This window comes from Rattus norvegicus, chromosome 5 (assembly GCF_021556685.1).
Source record: "Rattus norvegicus strain SHRSP/BbbUtx chromosome 5, alternate assembly SHRSP_T2T, whole genome shotgun sequence".
Classification (NCBI taxonomy): domain Eukaryota; kingdom Metazoa; phylum Chordata; class Mammalia; order Rodentia; family Muridae; genus Rattus; species Rattus norvegicus.
The window spans coordinates 116,336,195-116,357,257 of NC_141538.1; the positions used below are offsets into that span (position 1 = coordinate 116,336,195).

Genomic DNA, 21,063 nt, shown 5'->3' on the forward strand with positions numbered 1-21,063 from the left:
GAAGTTAAATCAGGAACAGATAAACCAGTTAAACAACCCCATAACTCCTAAGGAAATAGAAGCAGTCATTAAAGGTCCCCCAACCAAAAAGAGCCCAGGTCCAGTCGGGTTTAGTGCAGAATTCTATCAGAACTTCATAGAAGACTTCATACCAATATTATCCAAACTATTCCACAAAATTGAAACAGATGGAGCACTACCGAATTCCTTCTACGATGCCACAATTACTCTTATACCTAAACCACACAAAGACACAACAAAGAAAGAGAACTTCAGACCAATTTCCCTTATGAATATCGACGCAAAAATACTCAATAAAATTCTGGCAAACCGAATTCAAGAGCACATCAAAACAATCATCCACCATGATCAAGTAGGCTTCATCCCAGGCATGTAGGGATGGTTTAATATACGGAAAACCATCAACGTGATCCATTATATAAACAAACTGAAAGAACAAAACCACATGATCATTTCATTAGATGCTGAGAAAGCATTTGACAAAATTTAACACCCCTTCATGATAAAAGTCCTGGAAAGAATAGGAATTCAAGGCCCATACCTAAACATAGTAAAAGCCATATACAGCAAACCAGTTGCTAACATTAAACTAAATGGAGAGAAACTTGAAGCAATCCCACTAAAATCAGGGACTAGACAAGGCTGCCCACTCTCTCCCTACTTATTCAATATAGTTCTTGAAGTTCTAGCCAGAGCAATCAGACAACAAAAGGAGATCAAGGGGATACAGATCGGAAAAGAAGAGGTCAAAATATCACTATTTGCAGATGACATGATAGTTTATTTAAGTGATCCCAAAAGATCCACCAGAGAACTACTAAAGCTGATAAACAACTTCAGTAAAGTGGCTGGGTATAAAATTAACTCAAATAAATCAGTTGCCTTCCTCTATACAAAAGAGAAACAAGCCGAGAAAGAAATTAGGGAAACGACACTGTTCATAATAGACCCAAATAATATAAAGTACCTCGGTGTGACTTTAACCAAGCAAGTAAAAGATCTGTACAATAAGAACTTCAAGACAATGAGGAAAGAAATTGAAGAAGACCTCAGAAGATGGAAAGATCTCCCATGCTCATGGATTGGCAGGATTAATATAGTAAAAATGGCCATTTTACCAAAAGCAATCTATAGATTCAATGCAATCCCCATCAAAATACCAATCCAATTCTTCAAAAAGTTAGACAGAACAATTTGCAAATTCATCTGGAATAACAAAAAACCCAGGATAGCTAAAGCTATCCTCAACAATAAAAGGACTTCAGGGGGAATCACTATCCCTGAACTCAAGCAGTATTACAGAGCAATAGTGATAAAAACTGCATGGTATTGGTACAGAGACAGACAGATAGACCAATGGAATAGAATTGAAGACCCAGAAATGAACCCACACACCTATGGTCACTTGATTTTTGACAAAGGAGCCAAAACCATCCAATGGAAAAAAGATAGCATTTTCAGCAAATAGTGCTGGTTCAACTGGAGGGCAACATGTAGAAGAATGCAGATCGATCCATGCTTATCACCCTGTACAAAGCTTAAGTCCAAGTGGATCAAGGACCTCCACATCAAACCAGACACACTCAAACTAATAGAAGAAAAACTAGGGAAGCATCTGGAACACATAGGCACTGGAAAAAATTTCCTGAACAAAACACCAATGGCTTATGCTCTAAGATCAAGAATCGACAAATGGGATCTCATAAAACTGCAAAGCTTCTGTAAGGCAAAGGACACTGTGGTTAGGACAAAACGGCAACCAACAGATTGGGAAAAGATCTTTACCAATCCTACAACAGATAGACGCCTTATATCCAAAATATACAAAGAACTCAAGAAGTTAGACCGCAGGGAGACAAATAACCCTATTAAAAAATGGGGTTCAGAGCTAAACAAAGAATTCACAGCTGAGGAATGCCGAATGGCTGAGAAACACCTAAAGAAATGTTCAACATCTTTAGTCATAAGGGAAATGCAAATCAAAACAACCCTGAGATTTCACCTCACACCAGTGAGAATGGCTAAGATCAAAAACTCAGGTGACAGCAGATGCTGGCGAGGATGTGGAGAAAGAGGAACACTCCTCCATTGTTGGTGGGATTGCAGACTGGTAAAACCATTCTGGAAATCAGTCTGGAGGTTCCTCAGAAAATTGGACATTGAACTGCCTGAGGATCCAGCTATACCTCTCTTGGGCATATACCCAAAAGATGCCTCAACATATAAAAGAGACACGTGCTCCACTATGTTCATCGCAGCCTTATTTATAATAGCCAGAAGCTGGAAAGAACCCAGATGCCCTTCAACAGAGGAATGGATACAGAAAATGTGGTACATCTACACAATGGAATATTACTCAGCTATCAAAAACAACGAGTTTATGAAACTCGTAGACAAATGGTTGGAACTGAAAAATATCATCCTGAGTGAGCTAACCCAATCACAGAAAGACATACATGGTATGCACTCATTGATAAGTGGCTATTAGCCCAAATGCTTGAATTACCCTAGATCCCTAGAACAAAGGAAACTCAAGACGGATGATCAAAATGTGAATGCTTCACTCCTTCTTTAAATGAGGAAAAAGAATACCCTTGGCAGGGAAGGGAGAGGCAAAGATTAAAACAGAGACTGAAGGAACACCCATTCAGAGCCTGCCCCACATGTGGCCCATACATATACAGCCACCCAATTAGACAAGATGGATGAAGCAAGAAGTGCAGACGGACAGGAGCCGGATGTAGATCGCTCCTGAGAGACACAGCCAGAATACAACAAATACAGAGGTGAATGCCAGCAGCAAACCACTGAACTGAGAATAGGTCCCCTGTTGAAGGAATCAGAGAAAGAACTGGAAGAGCTTGAAGGGGCTCGAGATCCCAAAAGTACAGCAATGCCAAGCAACCAGAGCTTCCAGGGACTAAGCCACTACCTAAAGACTATACATGGACTGACCCTGGACTCTGACCCCATAGGTAGCAATGAATATCCTAGTAAGAGCACCAGTGGAAGGGGAAGCCCTGGGTCCTGCTAAGACTGAACCCCCAGTGAACTAGTCTATGGGGGGAGCGCGGCAATGGGGGGAGGGTTGGGAGGGGAACACCCATAAGGAAGGGGAGGGGGGAGGGGGATGTTTGCCCAGAAACCGGGAAAGGGAATAACACTCGAAATGTATATAAGAAATACTCAAGTTAATAAAAAAAAATAAAATAAATAAGGCTGCAATGAACATAGTGGAGCATGTGTCTTTTTTATATGTTGGGGCATCTTTTGGGTATATGCCCAAGAGAGGTATAGCTGGATCCTGAGGCAGTTCAATGTCCAATTTTCTGAGGATCCTCCAGACTGTATGACATCTGTCCAGGATCTTCTGGCCTTCATAGTTTCTGGCGAGAAGTCTGGTGTGATTCTGATAGGTCTCCCTTTATATGTTACTTGACCTTTTTCCCTTACTGCTTTTAATATTCTTTCTTTATTTTGTGCGTTTGGTGTTTTGACAATTATGTGACGGGAGGTGTTTCTTTTCTGGTCCAATCTATTTGGAGTTCTGTAGGCTTCTTGTATGTCTATGGGTATCTCTTTTTTTAGGTTAGGGAAGTTTTCTTCTATGATTTTGTTGAAGATATTTACTGGTCCTTTGAGCTGGGAGTCTTCACTCTCTTCTATACCTATTATCCTTAGGTTTGATCTTCTCATTGAGTCCTGGATTTCCTGTATGTTTTGGACCAGTAGCTTTTTCTGCTTTACATGTTGAGTCAATGATTTCTATGGAATCTTCTGCTCCTGAGATTCTCTCTTCCATCTCTTGTATTCTGTTGGTGAAGCTTGTATCTACAGCTCTTTGTCTCTTCTTTTGGTTTTCTATATCCAGGGTTGTTTCCATGTGTTCTTTCTTGATTGCTTCTATTTCCATTTTTAATTCCTTCAACTGTTTGATTGTGTTTTCCTGGAATTCTTCCAGGGATTTTTGGGACTCCTCTCTATGGGCTTCTACTTGTTTATTTATGATTTCCTGATATTCTTTCAGGGATTTTTGTGTCTCCTCTCTATTGGCTTCTCCTTTTTTATTTATGTTTTCCTGGAATTCTTTCAGGCATTTTTGCGATTTCTCTCTGTAGGCTTCTACTTGTTTTTAATGTTTTCCTGTGTTTCTCTAAGGGAGTTTTTCACGTCTTTCTTGAAGTCCTCCAGCATCATGATCAAATATGATTTTGAAACTAGATCTTGCTTTTCTGGTGTGTTTGGACATTCCATGTTTGTTTTGGTGGGAGAATTGGGCTCCGATGATGCCATGTAGTCTTGGTTTCTGTTGCTTGGGTTCCTGCGCTTGCCTCTCGCCATCAGATTATCTCTAGTGTTACTTTGTTCTGCTATTTCTGACAGTGGCTAGACTGTCCCTATAAGCCTGTGTGTCAGGAGTGCTGTAGACCTGTTTTACTGTTTTCTTTCAGCCAGTAATGGGGACAGAGTGTTCTGCTTTCGTGCGTGTAGTTTTTCCTCTGTACAGGTCTTCAGCTGTTCCTGTGTGCCTGTGTCTTGAGTTCACCAGGCAGGTCACTTGCAGCATACAAGTTGGTCTTACCTGTGGTCCCGAGGCTCAAGTTTGCTCGCGGCGTGCTGCCCACGGGTTCTCTGCGGCGGCAGCAACCAGGAATACCTGTGCCGCCCCTTCCGGGAGCTTCAGTGCACCAGGGTTCCAGATGGCCTTTGGTGTTTTCCTCTGGCGTCCGAGATGTATGTACAGAGAGCAGTCTCTTCTGGTTTCCCAGGCGTGTCTGCCTCTCTTAAGGTTTAACTCTCCCTCCCACGGGATTTGGGTGCAGAGAACTGTTTATCTGGTCTGTTTCCTTCAGGTTCCGGCGGTGTCTCAGGCAGGGGTCCTGCCGCTCCTGGGCCCTCCCCCACGGGAGCCCAGAGGCCTTATACAATTTCCTCTTGGGCCAGGGATGTGGGCAGGGGTGGGCAGTGTTGGTGGTCTCTTCCTCTCTGCAGCCTCAGGAGTGCCCACCTGACCAGGCGGTGAGGTCTCTTTCCCACGGGGTCTGGGAACAGAGAGCTGCTGCCGTGGTTATGTCTTAATGTGCCCTAGGCACATCTGTTCATCTAGAACCACTGCCATCCAGCTCGTAGTCTCTGAACCTTGGGCAATTGTCCTACTGAACCATTTTTTGAATTCTGCATTTCAGTTATTAGTTAGGAACAGAACATATTTTGAAACTTTCAATGTTCTTTAACATTTCCATTTTTGTGCTTTTCATGTTTTTATTACATTTATGAGAAGTTATCGATCTTCTTTTAGACATTTTTAGAATTCTGATTCCCTGTGAAATAAAAAAGTAGTAAAGTTGAGAGTCTTTTATCTTTTTATCTTTATAAAATGTGAGGCCTTTATAAGTAGAATCTTTTCTTGAAAGACCCTTGATGTACGTACAGCATGTAGCAATATGCTACATAATATGTAATTCTCTTAATTTTTATATTAGACATAAACTGTGATATGAGTATTAAAATTATAAACCTGAATTTTTATTAATACTTCTGCTTAGTGTCACTTTATCTTTTTTCCTAAAATTCATGTACTCAAAAAAGCTGTGGGGTTTTTTTTTCATTTTCGCCTCATGTAGACAATACCCTCCCTCTCCTTGAAATTTCACCTAAGTTTATCTAGTAAGTTCCTTTGTCTTTCTTAGTCATTGGTTTGTAGAAGACACTATCATGGTAGATGTCCCAGTCTACTGGTTTTTCTAGTCCTTATGTCCCATTTCCCATATTGTTCCCTGAGCCTTAGGTTTTGCTTGAAATATACCAACCGGAGATGGGCACATCCCAGGTCAGTTGTTCTCTGCATTTTGACCAGTTTTGGTTTCCGGTAATATTTTCCATCTGCTCCAAAGGGAAGCTTCTTTGATGGGGCATGAGGCTTTTCTTATTTATGAGTATCATGATAGTATTTGGACTACAGTTAGAAATCATACTGGTTTAGGAAAATGGTAGTAGGAAGTTCTCCCTTAGGTTCTAGTACTTCACCAGCTACGGGTTCTTGGCTTGGAGCACTGTACTAGGCATGCGTTCCCTCTATGGAATAGGCCTTTTGGTCCAAGTAGACTGCTGTTGGTTATGCCCAAGAGTAAGTGCCACTGTTGTACATTTTTGGTATATCTTGCCACCGTGGTCACTTTTGTGGTTCCCATGAGATAGTAACAATAGAGTCACTGAATAAAACCTGGATAATGACAACACTAATTGGCATGCAAATGTGGATGGGAGAATCTCACAAGTCCCTCTCCCTAGGTGAACAGCTATAGGCTAATGACTGCTGAGAGGTGAAATCAGTTCTCCAGGAAAAAGCTTCCTGATAGGTTATCCAATCTAAACTGGTCAGCCCCAAACACATAGACATTGGAACAGCACCAAGGGGACTGAGCATATTGTAGTTGTAAATTTATATGTATATATATAAATTGGAAAGTAACTGTAATAGATTTAAAAGTATTGGTATTTTTCATTTAGAATAATAAACATGCATTTCAACTAACATACATGTTTAACACATTAAGTTTTTAAAATTTTCAAAACCCTATAGCATCTCAATAGTTCACTTATATTTGGAAGTGAATAGTGTGTTTTTATCATTGCACTTGTTGTAATGTCTAGATGTGGTGGACACCCTCACTGTTAGATTGTCTTTGAGACACTCAGTTGTTATTAGAATAGTTAATGTCAAATACAGGCTGACTGTGTCATGATCTTTGCTGATTACTATTGCCATCTATTCCTAATTGAATTGTTGTACGGATGCAGGAAATATTGAGAGGTTGAGATGCTGAGTGATTGACCATGGTTCCATGGCTAGTAGTCTTGCTGGGATTTAAATGATGGAATTCGGGCTTTTTAACCATGTTATTCCTCTAAACCTCTCAGTAAGCGTTCGTGGATTAAATGCATCTGATTATTCAATGAAGAAAATACTGGAGTATTAAACAGTGTTACAGGAGACTGGGACTGGGAAACAGAAGGAACCAGTGTACCAGCAAGAGGCCCCTGAGATCTACGTCCATGTATACTCATGGCAGCCTGTCTTTATCCTTGTTGTAAGACATTCTGTTTACTTTGACATGTCTGTCTCTGTGCTCCTCTCTAGACTATAAACTTTCAGGAACACAGAACTAAATCAATTTCCACATCACTTTCTTTTCCCCCCTCTCTCCCTCTCTCCCCTGTTTCTGCTCTCATATCACTTCTAGCAATTGTTCTTTTTTATCGTGTAGTTTAAGGAAGGGTAACTTTTTTATTTTTTTAGGGTTTTTTTGTATTTTTTATTAGCTGTCTTATTTATTTATATTTCAAATGTTATCCCCCTTTCCAGTTTCCCTTCCACAAACCCACATCTCCTCCCCTCTCCCCCTGCCTCTATGAGAGTGCTCCCCCATGGGCCCGCCCATTCCTGCCTCAGCACCCTAGTATTCCCCTATGCTGGGTCATTGAGTCTTCACAGGACCAAGGGGCTCCCCTCCCAGTGATGCCAGATAAGGTAATTCTTTGCTACATATCCAGCTGGAGCCATGGGTTCCTCCATGAGTACTCTTTGGTTGCTGATTTAGACTGTGGGAGCTTTGGGGTGGGGGAGTCTGGTTGGTTGATATTGATGTTCTTCCTGTGGGGTTGGAAACCTCTTCAGCTCCTTCATTCTTTGCCCTAATCTCCTTTGGGATCTCCATGCTCAGTCAGATGTTTGGCTGCTTGCATCCGCATCTGGATTGGTTAGGCTTTGGCAGAGTCTCTTAGGGGACAGCTAAACCGGGCTCCGGTCAGTAAGTGATACTTGGCATCAGCAATAGTGTCTGGGTTTGGTGTCTGCAAATGGGATGGATCCCCTGGTGGGGCAGTCTCTGCATGGCCTTTCCTTCAGTCTCTGCTTCATTCTTTGCCCCTGCATTTCCTTTGACAGGAGTAATTCTGGATTAATATTTTTGAGGTGGGTGGGTGGGTGGCCTCATCCCTCAACAGAGGGCTCTGCCTATGGTCTCTACAGGTTCTATTTCCACTTTGTTGGGTATTTCGGCTAATGTCCTCCCTTTTGGGTCCTGAGAACCTCTTGGATGCCTGGCATCTGGGACTTTCTAGTGGCTACCCCTAGTTCCCCCTCCTCCACTGCTACACACTTCTTTTCAAATTCCTGACCCTGTGTACTTCTCCCCTATCTCCTCCCCTATTTGAACTTGCTCCACTTTTCTCTTCCCTTCCTCTCTCCCTCCAAGATCCCTCTCTCCCTCTGCTTCCCGAGATTGTTTTCCCCCTTCTGAGTAGGACTGTAGCATCCACACTTTGGTGTGGTCCTCTTTCTTCTTGGGTTTCATATGGTCTGTGAGTTGTATTGTGGGTATTCCAAGCTTGCTTTTTTGTTTTTGTTTTTGTTTTTTTTTTTGTTTTTGTTGTTGTTTTTGTTTTTTTTGTTTTTGTTTTTGTTTTTTGGCTAATATCCATTTATCAGTGAGTACATTCCATGTGTGTTCTTTTCTATCCGTTTGTCTACAAATCTCATCAAGTCATTGTTTTTAATAGCTGAGTAGTACTCCCTTGTGGAAATGTACCACATTTGGAGTTCTCTCATGGATTTTTTGGGGTCATTTATGTATACTATCATATCATCCGAAAATAGTGATATCTTGACTTCCTCCTTTCTAATTTGTATCCCTTTGATCACCTTTCATTGCCTACTTGCTCTGTTTAGAACTTCAACTATGCTATATTGAATAGATAGGGGAGAGTGGCCAGCCTTGTCTTGTCTCTGATTTTAATGGGATTGCTTCAGTTTCTCCCTATTTAGTTTGATGTTGGCTATTAGTTTACTGTATATTACTCTTAGTATATTTAGGGATAGACCTAGAATTCCCGGTTTCTCCAATACTTTTAACATGAAGGGGTGCTGTATTTTGTCCAGGGCTTTTTCAGCATCTAATGAGATGATCATGTGGGTTTTTTCTTTGAGTTTGTTTATATAGTGGATTACGTTGATGGATTTCTGTATATTGAACCATCCCTGCCTCCCTGGGATGAAGCCTACTTGATCACAGTGAATGATTGTTTTGATGCGAGGCCATGGAGGAGTGCTGTTTACTGCCTTTACCGTTCTTAGGAACACTAACCTGAGGTTAGTGTTCGCCCACAGTGAGTTGGGCCTGCCCACATCAATTATCAATCAAGAGAATGCTCCACAGGCTTGCAGATCAATCTGACCAATCAGATAGTCTCATCTTCTCATTTGGGAAGGGTGCTTCCTTCTTCCCAAATGACTCTAGCTTGTGTCTAGATGGAAAAAAAAAACAAAAAAACAAAAAACAAAAAAAACAAACAAAAAAAAAACAAGACACTAGCAGCACATCTGGGGTGAAAGTTTCGTTGTACAGTTTTTGAGTGCAATTATTTTTTTGAACACATGAGCAAAACCTGGAATTAAGAACAAAAGGCTTAGTGCTAGATGTATCCTGTGAACAAAATCATTTCTTCTTATATTCTATGTCTGCTGCTTCTCAGCCATCTGACAATGAGTGTGCCATAGTTGTCCTACTCATTAGGTAGGCATTTTGTAGAGTTGTTTAATAAAGCAATTAGCATCATTACATTGTTTTGTAGGAAGGTTTGAGAGAAGTTAAGGTGTGGCTATGCACTCATCAATACTTACTGCTCAGACTTCTGGGTAAGATTAGTGCTTAGGGAATAGGAGGTGGATCTGTAAGGTTTCTTAACATGAGGGCCTCTGGGCTTGTAGACAGAGACAGCTCTGTGGCAACTGAGAAGAGTACTGAGCTAGTTGCTGGAGCCTGGAGAGAGGGGGAATGGCAATATCCTTCTAGGGGGCTTAGCTGAACGTACCAGAAAATCCCAGAATAGGCAAGAGGCCCCTGTCTTAGTGACGTTCTGAGCATGGAGCAAGTCCTGGTGGTTCTACTATTGGCAATGAGGGCTGCACATGGAAGTGCTAGACTCTGAGGCCTTTAGCATGGTGCTAGGATACAGACATCAGGATATGATACAGATCTCCATGTGCTACCGAGTCTTCATCTACCGCTTTTCTCTTGCTGTGTCTGGGCAGTGTTTACCTTGTCAAGTTAAGGAAGAACTAACAGTCAAAGGTAAAACAAAACAAAAGTTGCCAGTGTACTGAATGCTTCTGGGAGAATGTCAAATGTGGTTATTTTATTTTGATCTTTGTTGGTGGTAGTAGGGGTGATGATATTAAGCACCTTTGTTCTTTTCTTTTTTACTTTCTCTGAGCCATTCCAGGGAAGGTGGTGTTTGTCCATACTGACTTGTACATGACTGTGCCGTACTGTGTATCTGCTCATCTCCAAGTATCACACATTTCCCAAAGTCTGCTTTATTCCTGCTTTAGGAGACCCTTAGAAGAAAGCACATTCCATTTAGATATAAACACTGGAATACAAGTCTAGAAATTTCTAGATTCTGCAGTCACAAAAGGTAGCAAAGTTGTAGTCAGCTCTCCCAGAAGTCACAGAATAAGGAGTGTCTGAGCTAGGCCTTGAAGGATGAGCAAGACTGTACTAGAAAGGACCGCCTGCCACTGTGGCACACAGCAGATTGGAGGGGTTGCAAAGCATGGGTCTTACATAGGTACCATGCCTGGAGATGCTTGTAGAAAAGAGGAACGGATCATACATGGTGTACTCAAGCTTTTGGCCTTGAAGGATATGAGGACTGCATCTGTAAACTCTGGCCTACCAAATGATATCAGTGTAATTTTGGGCAAGTACTTCAATTTTTCTGTCCCTTGGTTTCCTCATGATTGTAGAAAATGTTTCACAAGGTGAATTAGAAAAATAACACAAAGCAAGTCAAGCAGTATCTGTCATAGCAGTTATTAATGTTAATCAAGATGTGTCATTCTGTAATTAATAACTAATGGAGATCTGTACCCAGAAGTTCAAACAAGGTATATATTGCTGGGAACTGAATGCTTCTGGGACATTCATCTCATTGATAAGTGTTCTTTGGGCACTGTAAATAAATTACTTTTTCATTTCAGGTTTTAAATTCAGCTCTACTTTTTTTTCATTTCAGGTTTTAAATTCAGTTCTATTTGCAGGCAGCGTCTGTACTCCAGATTCTAGCTCAAATTCTGCAGACAATTAGACCAAGAAATAAATTACAGAATAACTCTCCTGGAGTGGAAAGATACTTGAGCTGTGGGGATGGGGTGGTGGCTTACAGATGAGTAACACAGTCAGGGTCTTGAATCGTCTAGAGGCTAACAGTATCCTCTGTACAGCTCTGCAAACTGAAGTAGAAGGATTGTTGGAGCCTAGACTTGTTTGACCTCCCAGCCATGCTGCTGAGCTACAGGATGTGAGCCGGGTAGATTTGACTGAGTCTGGCATAAGATTGGGTGAGGAAGAAGAAGAGGAAGTGGAGGAAAAGGAGAAGAGGAGGAGGAGGAGGAAAAAGAGGAGAAGAGGAGCAGGAGGAAAAGGAGGAGAAGAGGAGGAGGAGGAAAAAGAAGAGAAGAGGAGGAGGAAAGGGAGGAGAAGAGGAGGAGGAGGAAAAAGAAGAGAAGAGGAGGAGGAGGAAAGGGAGGAGAAGAGGATGAGGAAGGAGGAAGAGGAGGAGGAAAAGGAGGCGGAGACGAGGTCTTTCAGACACTGGCTATCCTAAATCCATGTATCTGGGTACCATTTCTGCTGCATGTGTTGTCACTGAGCTCCATGTGCACCGTGCATGTAGATGTACTCCATGTCATCTTTGGCTGACTTAGCAATACACGCTGATGAGCATATTTATAAAATGTGTGGCTGGGAAAGTCACGGAAGCTTGGAACTTCCCATTTCAATCCCATCTTTAAAATGCTTGTTAAGCAAAGGATATAATTCATTTTATCAAACGGCTGAGATGTTATGTTGGCCCCTTGAATCAAAAGCATTCCTCAACTGTTTTCTTTATTACAAGCCTTAAACTTTAATTAGAATTTGATTACAAGATCCCGAAGGCATGAGTGAGAAGAGCAGATGGAGCAGCCAAAGCAGCTCAGAGAAGGAGGATTTAGGGGCAAGCATTGCCTGTTAACAGCACAGTGAGCAAGCGGGAGGTGAGATGATTAGGCCGTCTTGCTACTTTGATGCTGTTTTCAAGTTAATTGTATTCTTGAAGGTAAAGAATCCCATAAATTAGGATTTTGTTTTGCTTTGTTCAGTTGTGGTTACCAGAGTAGGACTGAACCTAGAAAACGTGTGAGGTGAAACATGACAAGGTGTTGTTTCTTCTCGCTCTTCTCATGGCCTGTTCTACACAGTAGGACATACATCACAGTCAGACATGAACTGAAGAAGCTTGCTTGCGTCTTCTCACTAGTAAACACCAAATGAATGCTGGAGGAGATTTTCTTAGGGGTGGATGGGGAAGGTCTGAGTCTGTAAATTCAGACTGAACAGGTCTGTGGGACGTGGGCTGTCCTGAGCTGTTTGCCTATGAACCTCTCTGACCTCTGTCTACTCCACAGGCCCTGACTAATTGTCTTCAAGAGTCATTGCCTACAGAAGCTTGTGGAACACTCTGTACTATGTGTCCTTCAGTCTATAATGAGGCAAGGTTGTGCTGTGCTCCTGAAACTCACTCGGGATGGTATCCTGCTGGGATAAACGGTTCTTCTATTTGTTGCCTTTGTTTCTAGTTTTTCTTTTCTTTTAGAAATTTTATATTTAGCACTCCGTCTCCTCTCCTCTTAATTACAAGTTCAATGAAGAAAACCATACAATAGAGAAAACAAAAGAAGAATAAAAAGTGTATAATAGAACAAAGGCCAGTTCAGTCCCTGCTAGCAAGGACTTTTAATTTTTTAACATCTAGTTTGATAACTAATTATCACTACTTATCATTTTCAGTTCAATAATTCACAACTTAGTGAGATCATGTAGAACTGCAGAATCAACTCCTTTGGTGCTTCATAGTCGTTTGTATACGTGTGCGTTTGTATACGTGTGCTCTGGTAGTGTGGGTTCTTATTGCTGTGGTAAAACACCACAACCGAAGCAACTTGGAGAGGAAAGGATTCATGTTGGCTTACATTTCCACATCATAGTCCATCACTGATGGAAATGAGAGCAGGAACTCCAATATGTCATGGACCTGGAGTCAGGTCTGAGGCAGACATCATGGAGGAATACAGCTTATTGGCTTGCTACTCATAGCTTGCTCAGCTTGCTTTCTTATAGCAATAAGCACCACTAGCCCAGGGATGGTACCACCCTCCATGGGCTGGGCTCTCCCACATCAATCAATACTCAAGGAAATATTCCATCAGCTTGGATTCAGGGCAGTCCAGTGGGGGCATATTCTCAGCTGATGTCCTTTCTCCACGAATGACTCTAGACTGTGTCAAGTTGATATAAAACTAACACCACATGTGTGCAGGGAGAACAGTTCTGATTACCCCACATACATGTTTTTAGCTGGGTATAAGAAGACAGTACAGGCCATCCTCAGTTTTCGCTGCAAGCATCTGACCTTTCTGTATCTATTAGTGCCAGGAATTCTCATCTTTATGTGTTTCCAATGATTTCCTTGTTTCAAGTCAAGTGCCGAGGGGTCATCTAGTGAGTCTGAGTGCAAGATGGTTGCAGTGTGCCTTTAAGGGATAACTCTATAATAGACAGTAGATATCAGGAATATATATCATATGGGTAACAATACAGGGTAACTATGACACAAGCACAGAAAACAAGGCCCTGTTGATTATTTGATTAAGATTTAAGCAGTCTCAAAGGAACCTATCCCTGTGATTCCACTAGGAGCCACAGGTTTGCAGTCCTGTCCCCTGACTCAGCCCTGTCGGGGACTGTTTGTGTGTGGGTATTGATATAAATAGTAAGGAGCAGCTGTACCACACTCTGTTATTCCTGTGTTCTCTCACTCTCTTAATTTCTGTAGTGTGTGTGTGTGTGTGTGTGTGTGTGTGTGTGTGTGTGTTGCTTATTTGTAAATGTTGTCTCATGTAAGACATGACTCTGGGTGCTGTATTGTATTTTGTAGTTGTTAGTTGTTTTGCCCTTTAGTCAATTTGTTCTTACATCTGTTTGTCATTGTCACCCTGTTATCTGCTGTCTTGCAGAGTTGACCCTTTCTCTGACGTCTTGATATCAGTGAGAGAGGGAAGGACCTGGAAAAGAGAGATGTCAGAGTCTTTGCCTCCTGCCCTCTGTCTTGGGAAGCAGTCACAGCCCTCTGTCCTCCTCCCGCTAGCTGGATTCTCTCTTCAGCACTGACCTGGGTATTGGGCTCCAGACATCCTTTTTTTCTCATCATTCTTCCTGCTGTTGCTAATCTCCTCAGGGTTTTTTTTTCCTCAGGACAAGAAACTGAGAGGCAGCAGTACAGCAGCAAGAGTTCCTCATCACACAGATTTAAAAAAAGGAAGGATGGGTAGCTGAGACCATGGCCTGACAGGCACAAGACCCTACCTTGTAGGCACAGGTTAAGCAACTCCAATGCCACAGATACTTGGAGAGCAGCCAGCTCCTCTCACCCTGAGCCAGTTTATCTGGAATATGATTCTCCCGAACCTGACAGGCTCAGGCACGGAGAGAAAAAACATTCATTCTAGTAATTATTCTGACAGGGCCCTAACAGGGCCTCCTTCCCAGGAATGTTTTTTCTTTCTGCTCTCTTTATTCTCCTTTCACATCAGGACCCGTTCTTCCCCATGTGCGAGGCCCCTGTAGGCTCTGTGGTATGCTTTCTGAACTTCCTGTGTTGGCACAGACCTTATTAAAAATGTATCTTCCCTGTACTTGGCTGTACCCTGCCCCCCAAATGTGGATTAATACAATGGCCTTTGGAACCAAAACACAATTTTGAAGAACTGTCCAAGTAGAATTGAATATTTATTACCTGCTTACATGGAAGTTGTTTCTCTTCCTTAGCTCATGGTGCTCAGAGCAAAGCATGAGAAAGCTTTTTCTTTCTTTCTTACATTGCTGTGCTATTTTCCGGTCTGGTACATTGAACATTTCTTTGTCCTCTTGTGGATACTGGGGGAGGAAGGTTGTCCTGGCCCAGCATTCTTCGGGAGACCAGGTGTGTGTCTAATGGAACAAAAAATGGCTAGCACAGTGCTGCTGCCTCGGGTGAGCCTCTGGGCTCTGGACACTGCTCTTCCGTTGAGAAGGAAGGATGTATCAACAGCAGTGAGCTGGCTCCTGGGCCCTGGGGGTTCGCCCCAAAGGAATTCTCTTCCCTTCTTCCTATCTTGCTTGTATTTGGGGCTTCCCAAAAAATATTTTTAAGCAGCCCAGAATAAAATATACTATGTATGCCATCAGAAACACAGTATTTAATCTTTACTGAAATGGTAGCCGGAATCCCTTTGCTGTTTTTGGAACACCCTTGTCAAGAGATTTTGACCTTGCTACAAAACAGCATTAGTATTTCAAGGGCATGGAGCCAATGTTATTCATACCTGAAAAGGGGGAGAGGTTTGGATACATGGGTTCCCATGTTCAAATATTTTTCTCTCCTCTCTGCCTTATAAATGTATATGCATGTACAGAGGCACACATACATTTGCTAAAGACACGTGCTTATGCTTTATTTTCTTAATTTTTCTATACTATTCCATCCCTCTTCCTCTCACCAGAACTGTCTGTCCTTATTTCAGACACAACCACTGAAAAGGAGACATAAAAACAAATGGCCTGCTTGTGGGAATAGTTGAATTCCTTCAGACTCTCAGAGACCAGCTTCTTCTTGGGTTTTCAGGCACTCTGAACAGGAATCCTGTTCCGCTTTGATTCCTGCTTGAAATAGGAGTCTGTTGTTAAGCTGGTGAGAGCCTCTGACGGGCATTCTCGAGCTCAGGAACTAGAACACCAGGAATCATTTGATCTTATTTGCAACTTTAGCCAAAGCAGCCCTCACTGGGCTTTGGTTTTCTTATTTGGCTGCTTTTGTTCTTATAATTAGCCCAGTTTCTTTTTCAATCCCTGTATGCCTAATCTCTCATTTGTCCTCAGATTTCCCTCCAGCTCAGCCTGTATTTAAATCCATCCTCTAGGAAGTGTCTAAAAGCTAACACACACGCACGCGCGCACACACACACACACACACACACACACACACACACACACACACACTCACACGTGTGAGTGCAAGAGAGAGCGAGGGAGGGAGGGAGGGAGAGAGAGAAAAAGAGAGAGAGAGAGAGAGAGAGAGAGAAAGAGAGAGAGACTATTATTTTTTCCTGGTTGTTAGAAAAGCACAAACTGATGGGCATTGTGGGGCCATGTGAAAGTGGGGTGTGGATTTTATAAAATCTCAGCACTCTCTCATTTGCCCCTCATATGGACTGCTTTCCTCTGTCAGAGGCCCAGGAGCTGAGCTGTAGATGGTTTCGACAGGAAAGGACTGAAGGGATAAGTGCTTCCAGGCCTTGAGTGATGGAGCCTCAGCTACTCTTCAAGCTGTCTGGTGGTGTGACAAGGAGAGGGGGGAAGGGGAGAGGAGAGGGCCCAAAGAATACCAACACAGCAGTATCTCCTTGGGCTTGAAGGGTTGTTATCATGGTGTATCCTCAGGGCCATGGGAAATGCATTCATGTCCCAGTTAATACTCACAGGAGATCAGAGAAGTAGACAGTGGGTTTTTCTCTTATGATCTGACAGTGTAAGTCTGTTGTGGGAACAGAAGCTCTATACAGGGTTTCGGTGAATCTGACTTAAGCAGTTGGCAGAGGGCTCTTCTCTTATCAACACCAACTTTCCCCACTAGTTTGCATGTCCTTTAGCTTAGTCAAAGGTTCAAGAGTGCTATTTTGCAGTATGTATGTATGGAGTACTTCTTCCCATGAAGAAGATGATTCTTCCCACTCCAAAGACTGTATCCTTGGGACCTAGAAGACCATGTCATTCCTCATAGTTGCTAGGCATAGGGGGTGACTAGGATGTGAACCTGGGCATGACTGCAGAACTTTCCCATGAGCATTCTATCAGCTCTGCCATTAGTACCAAATCCATTAGCATTAGGGCAAAAAGAGTCAACAAGATGTAGTATTTTCTATTCTGCTGCAATCTCACTGCATTTCGTTTAGAAGTGGGGTTTCAAGCAGAGGTAGGGTTGAGTCCTTGTTTCACTTTATTTGGAAGCAAACATGGTAACAGTGGCGATGTGATTGTGATACCTGTGAATACAGCACACATCTTATCTTTGCTCATTCCCCTTTCAGCTTGCTTTATGGCAACCCCATGCTTTTTTCTCAATATTTACATAGCATAAACTCTTATTCTATTCTAAGGGACAATCTTTCATTGCTATCATTGTTTGTATGGACACGGGTCAGAGTCCTTCATGCTGCCATCTCTGTCCTTTTCCATGTCTTCATCTTGTGGATACATCTTTGATTTCTGGGTCCACAGAGCTGATGCAACGTTGTACTTCCCTCTCAGGCCCCTAAGAGCATCTACTCTTACAGCTGTGTTGCCTCTCTCTCTGGTATGCTGTTGCTCACACTATTACATGATTTCCATTCTCCATAATATGGTGATAAGTGAGTCACCATAGACAGATCGTTTTCCTAGAGCTGAGGTGTGTCTGACTCACGATGCTCTGTTATAGCTTTCCCGAGGAGGATGGCAAAGGAAAGGTCTCAGCCCATGCTATGTGCGTCCTTTAGGTACCATGAAGTTGCTGGCCAGTGAAAGCTCTGGATCTCACTCTGCCCAAATGTACATAATGCTCCCTCCCCATCACTTTATTATGGATGGCTCTGAGATCCATTTTCTTCTGTGGTTCACTCGTGGGATTGTGGTTGCTTCTACTGGATGGAAAATCACTTACTGTCAGTGAGATCTGCATGAAAACAAGTTTGTCTTGCCCCTCCTCCTTTCGTACATCCCTCCCCTTGCTCCCTGTGACTGTGCTCTCTAGTAGAGTACTACTACATAAAAGCGCCTGCTCCTTGGTCCCCTTCTGGGGAACCTAGGTGAGCATGGACTGTGATGAATATTTGTTCTCCCAAATCACTCAGATGTCACAGAATCAACGTGTTCATTAGTCCCTTCATTTCAATCAATGCATTCATTTACAACATTGATTGAAGGTGAAGACTTCCACAGAGGTAGTCAAAGACCTTCCTTTTATAGACTCTGGGTGGGTTGGGGGCTGGAACAGAAATAATCAAATAGGCAAATAAAAGCAATCCCACTCTGAAGGAAATACAGAGGGAAACAGGGTAGAAAGTGGGCCACATGTGGATAGCTACAAGTACTGTCTAGACAGCTAACACTGGAACAGGGAGGAATCAGAGGAAAGAAAGGGGCGATGGACACACAGGCTCTGTAGAAAGAGGAAGTTAAAGAGCTCTGCAGCAAGAGCCTCGGCCTGCTTGAATCGAGAAGCACGTGCATTATGCATGGCAAGCAACAATGGCTATAAGAATATTTCCCGAAGAGGTGGGAGGTCTTATAAGTTACAAGAGAGTGTGTTCTGGATTCTGAATTTTCCTTAAGTCCAGTAGGATCCTGAGGAGTTTGGGCAAAAAGGCAGCATGACAGAGTTAACATTTTAATGAGTCATTCTGGGCATGATGGCCCAACCCCTAAAGGACCAGCCCTTAGGAGGCAAAGACAGGTAGATCTCTGTGAGTTTGAGCTCCTACATGGTTTACATAGAGAGTTCTAGGACAGCCAGGGTTACATAGAGAAAAGTCTATATGGAAAGTCTGTTGGGAGGCAGCAGTAGAAAGAGGTAAGAGGTAATGGCAGAAATCAGCAGAGAAGTGTCATGGTGATATGGATCATTGTACTAAAGACTATAGGAAGCACTTAAATTTACAGTTAGGATTTTTTATTTTTACCCTAAAGCTGAAGCAGTTTACTTATTTGAAAGACAGGGATACAGACCACAAACTAAATAAAGAAGATTGGAGCCTCAAGTCCTTGTCTTCTATGCTACTAATGGTTCAGAGGTTTCTTCTAGAATCTTCCTGTGCTGGCTTTTAAAGGCTACCTATCTTAGAGCTATGCCCTCTTCATCCGTCCAGGCTTGTACAGCAGAAGACTCAAACCTCTGTTCTTGTAGAATGCAAGAAGCCATAGTATGAGAGGCACAGCTCACAGTGTAAATGCTGACAGTCCTGGACAGGGGCCCCTGGGGCTCTTGGAATGAGCCCTGTCAGTTTCCAGAAGTAGGGCACTGGTTTTTCACAACTAGATACTCTGGTTTTGTTGTTGTTTGTTTGTTTGTTTGTTTTGTTTTGTTTCTACTATCTTTAGTTTTTTTTTTTTTTATATTGGCTCAACATTTTCTTTAGTTCTCTGTGGGGGCCAAATGAAGAAGTCTGTATTCCAGATGTGCCTTTTGGCTTGCAACTTCTTCAGAAATAGTCTTTCTGGAATAACTGTATGTGGCTTGGTTTTGTTTTTCTAATTTAGGACTAGTAACTTCCAAGTAACGTTTCCCAGTGTGCTCTTTAAACTCCGACTGGGCACTGCACACTGGCTTCAGCTTTTTCAAAGTCATCTTGTATCACCAAGTCTCAGGTTCAAATTCTTGCCCCCTCTTGGCTATTGCAATTCAGCATGGTACTGAATCTTGGCTGATTGTTCACGTCTGGCAAATTGACACTATGTCTTCAGAAGTCTACTATAAATCTCATTTGAATTAGTCCAAACAGTTTTTAAAATGTCTTTCTTCCTACCCCAAGCTTTATTTCGTCCCTTGCCTAGGTTTGGAAGCAATACAACTAAACCGTCATTATTCTGCCTGTTTTATAGATGCAGAAATTAAGATTTGGGGGGAACATTTTAATTTATCAGGTTACATAGCATAGTGTCCATTTGAACCCTGGCGGTTTTACTGCAAAGGCCAGATTTGTCTTCAATACAAAAATAACAAGATCACTTGCCAGTGATTTTAAATGATAATAATCTGAGGAAAGGTGGAGTTCTTCAGCCAGAGTTCTCCCTAGAGAGCCTCATAGCTAACCTCTTCTCATGACCTGATTGGAGTGTCAGTTTTCCGTTTCAGTACTACTAGATCCACAGTGACGCTCCGAGAGGACTCCAAGGGTTCTGAAAGCTTCTTCCCTTACACATTATTAGCTCTCCCTTGTGTTAAATACTTCTCCACACAGGTGAAGTCAGCCTAGTTACAGTGACTGGAGTTTACACCGAGGCACTGAGCATTTACAACTATGGTCAGGCAAGGCATCCTATACCTCTGAAAGTAAGCAAAACTGATTCAGAGCCAGGGGCCTGCTCTGTGGGTCCTATTTCTGCTTGGGGTCCTAGAGGTTGTCTGCTTCTGCTGGAAGCTGTGTTCATCTAGCCTAGCAGATAGGCCCCTCCCTAGTAACCTCCAGAAAGGGGGTTCTGCAGGCTGTCTTCTCTTGCCAGTCGTTGGTGTTTTCTTTAATACACTGTGACTGGCAGCTGTCTTGGGATGATATGGAAGCACGTGGTTGATGGTCTTGTTCTTCGCTTCATTTAAAGAGTAACTTGCTTTTGGATTAAGCCATCCATGTGAGGGGCGTGGAGGGAAGGAGCCTGTTCCTTGATACTTGAAGGTCTGAGTTCAATTTAATTAGAAGACTTTAAGAATTCTTGGGAATTATGACACAAAAGAGTGCAGCTGTGGTAGTTTAAGTGCGGACCTTGAAATCAGACTCTTCTGGGTCTGAGCCTGTAGGCTCATTTATCTGAGTCTGTTTGTTTGTTTTTAATTTTTAAAATTAGAGCAGTAATTCCCCTGTGGGATCCTCATGAAGGTTAATGAAATGATGCCTGTGGAGCCTTTAGTCAAGCGTCTGGCACATGGTAAACCCTCAATGAATGGTAGTTATTACTGTTATTATCAGAATAGCTCTTTTATTACTTTATTGGCTTATATACTGGTACCTCAGTGAACTCCAATTGTGGATTCTCCCAAAATAGCCACTTGTTGATGGTACTTTGATCTCTGGTCCAGCTGTTATTAAACTATGCTTAATCAGCATTCCCTGTAGCCTACTTCCTAATTAACTATCTATTGATTAAATAAACA

The 21,063-nt window shown here is 42.4% G+C and overlaps 1 protein-coding gene across 26 annotated transcripts in view; it reads left to right on the plus strand.

Moving 5' to 3' along the window:
• Fggy (FGGY carbohydrate kinase domain containing) overlaps window positions 1-21,063 on the plus strand; it is a 395,164-nt gene that overhangs the window by 102,652 nt on the left and 271,449 nt on the right. For 2 of the 26 annotated variants that reach the window (XM_087548116.1, XM_087548120.1), the window contains exon 1: window positions 4,481-4,755. The exons of 22 other annotated variants lie outside the window; for them this stretch is intronic. In XM_087548116.1, the coding sequence (XP_087404242.1) occupies window positions 4,754-4,755 (2 nt within the window). In that variant the 5' untranslated portion in view covers window positions 4,481-4,753. Of the gene's footprint in view, window positions 1-4,480; window positions 4,756-21,063 lie in introns of those variants that run through there. 2 more of the 26 variants (XM_087548121.1, XM_087548125.1) reach the window with 2 other exon arrangements.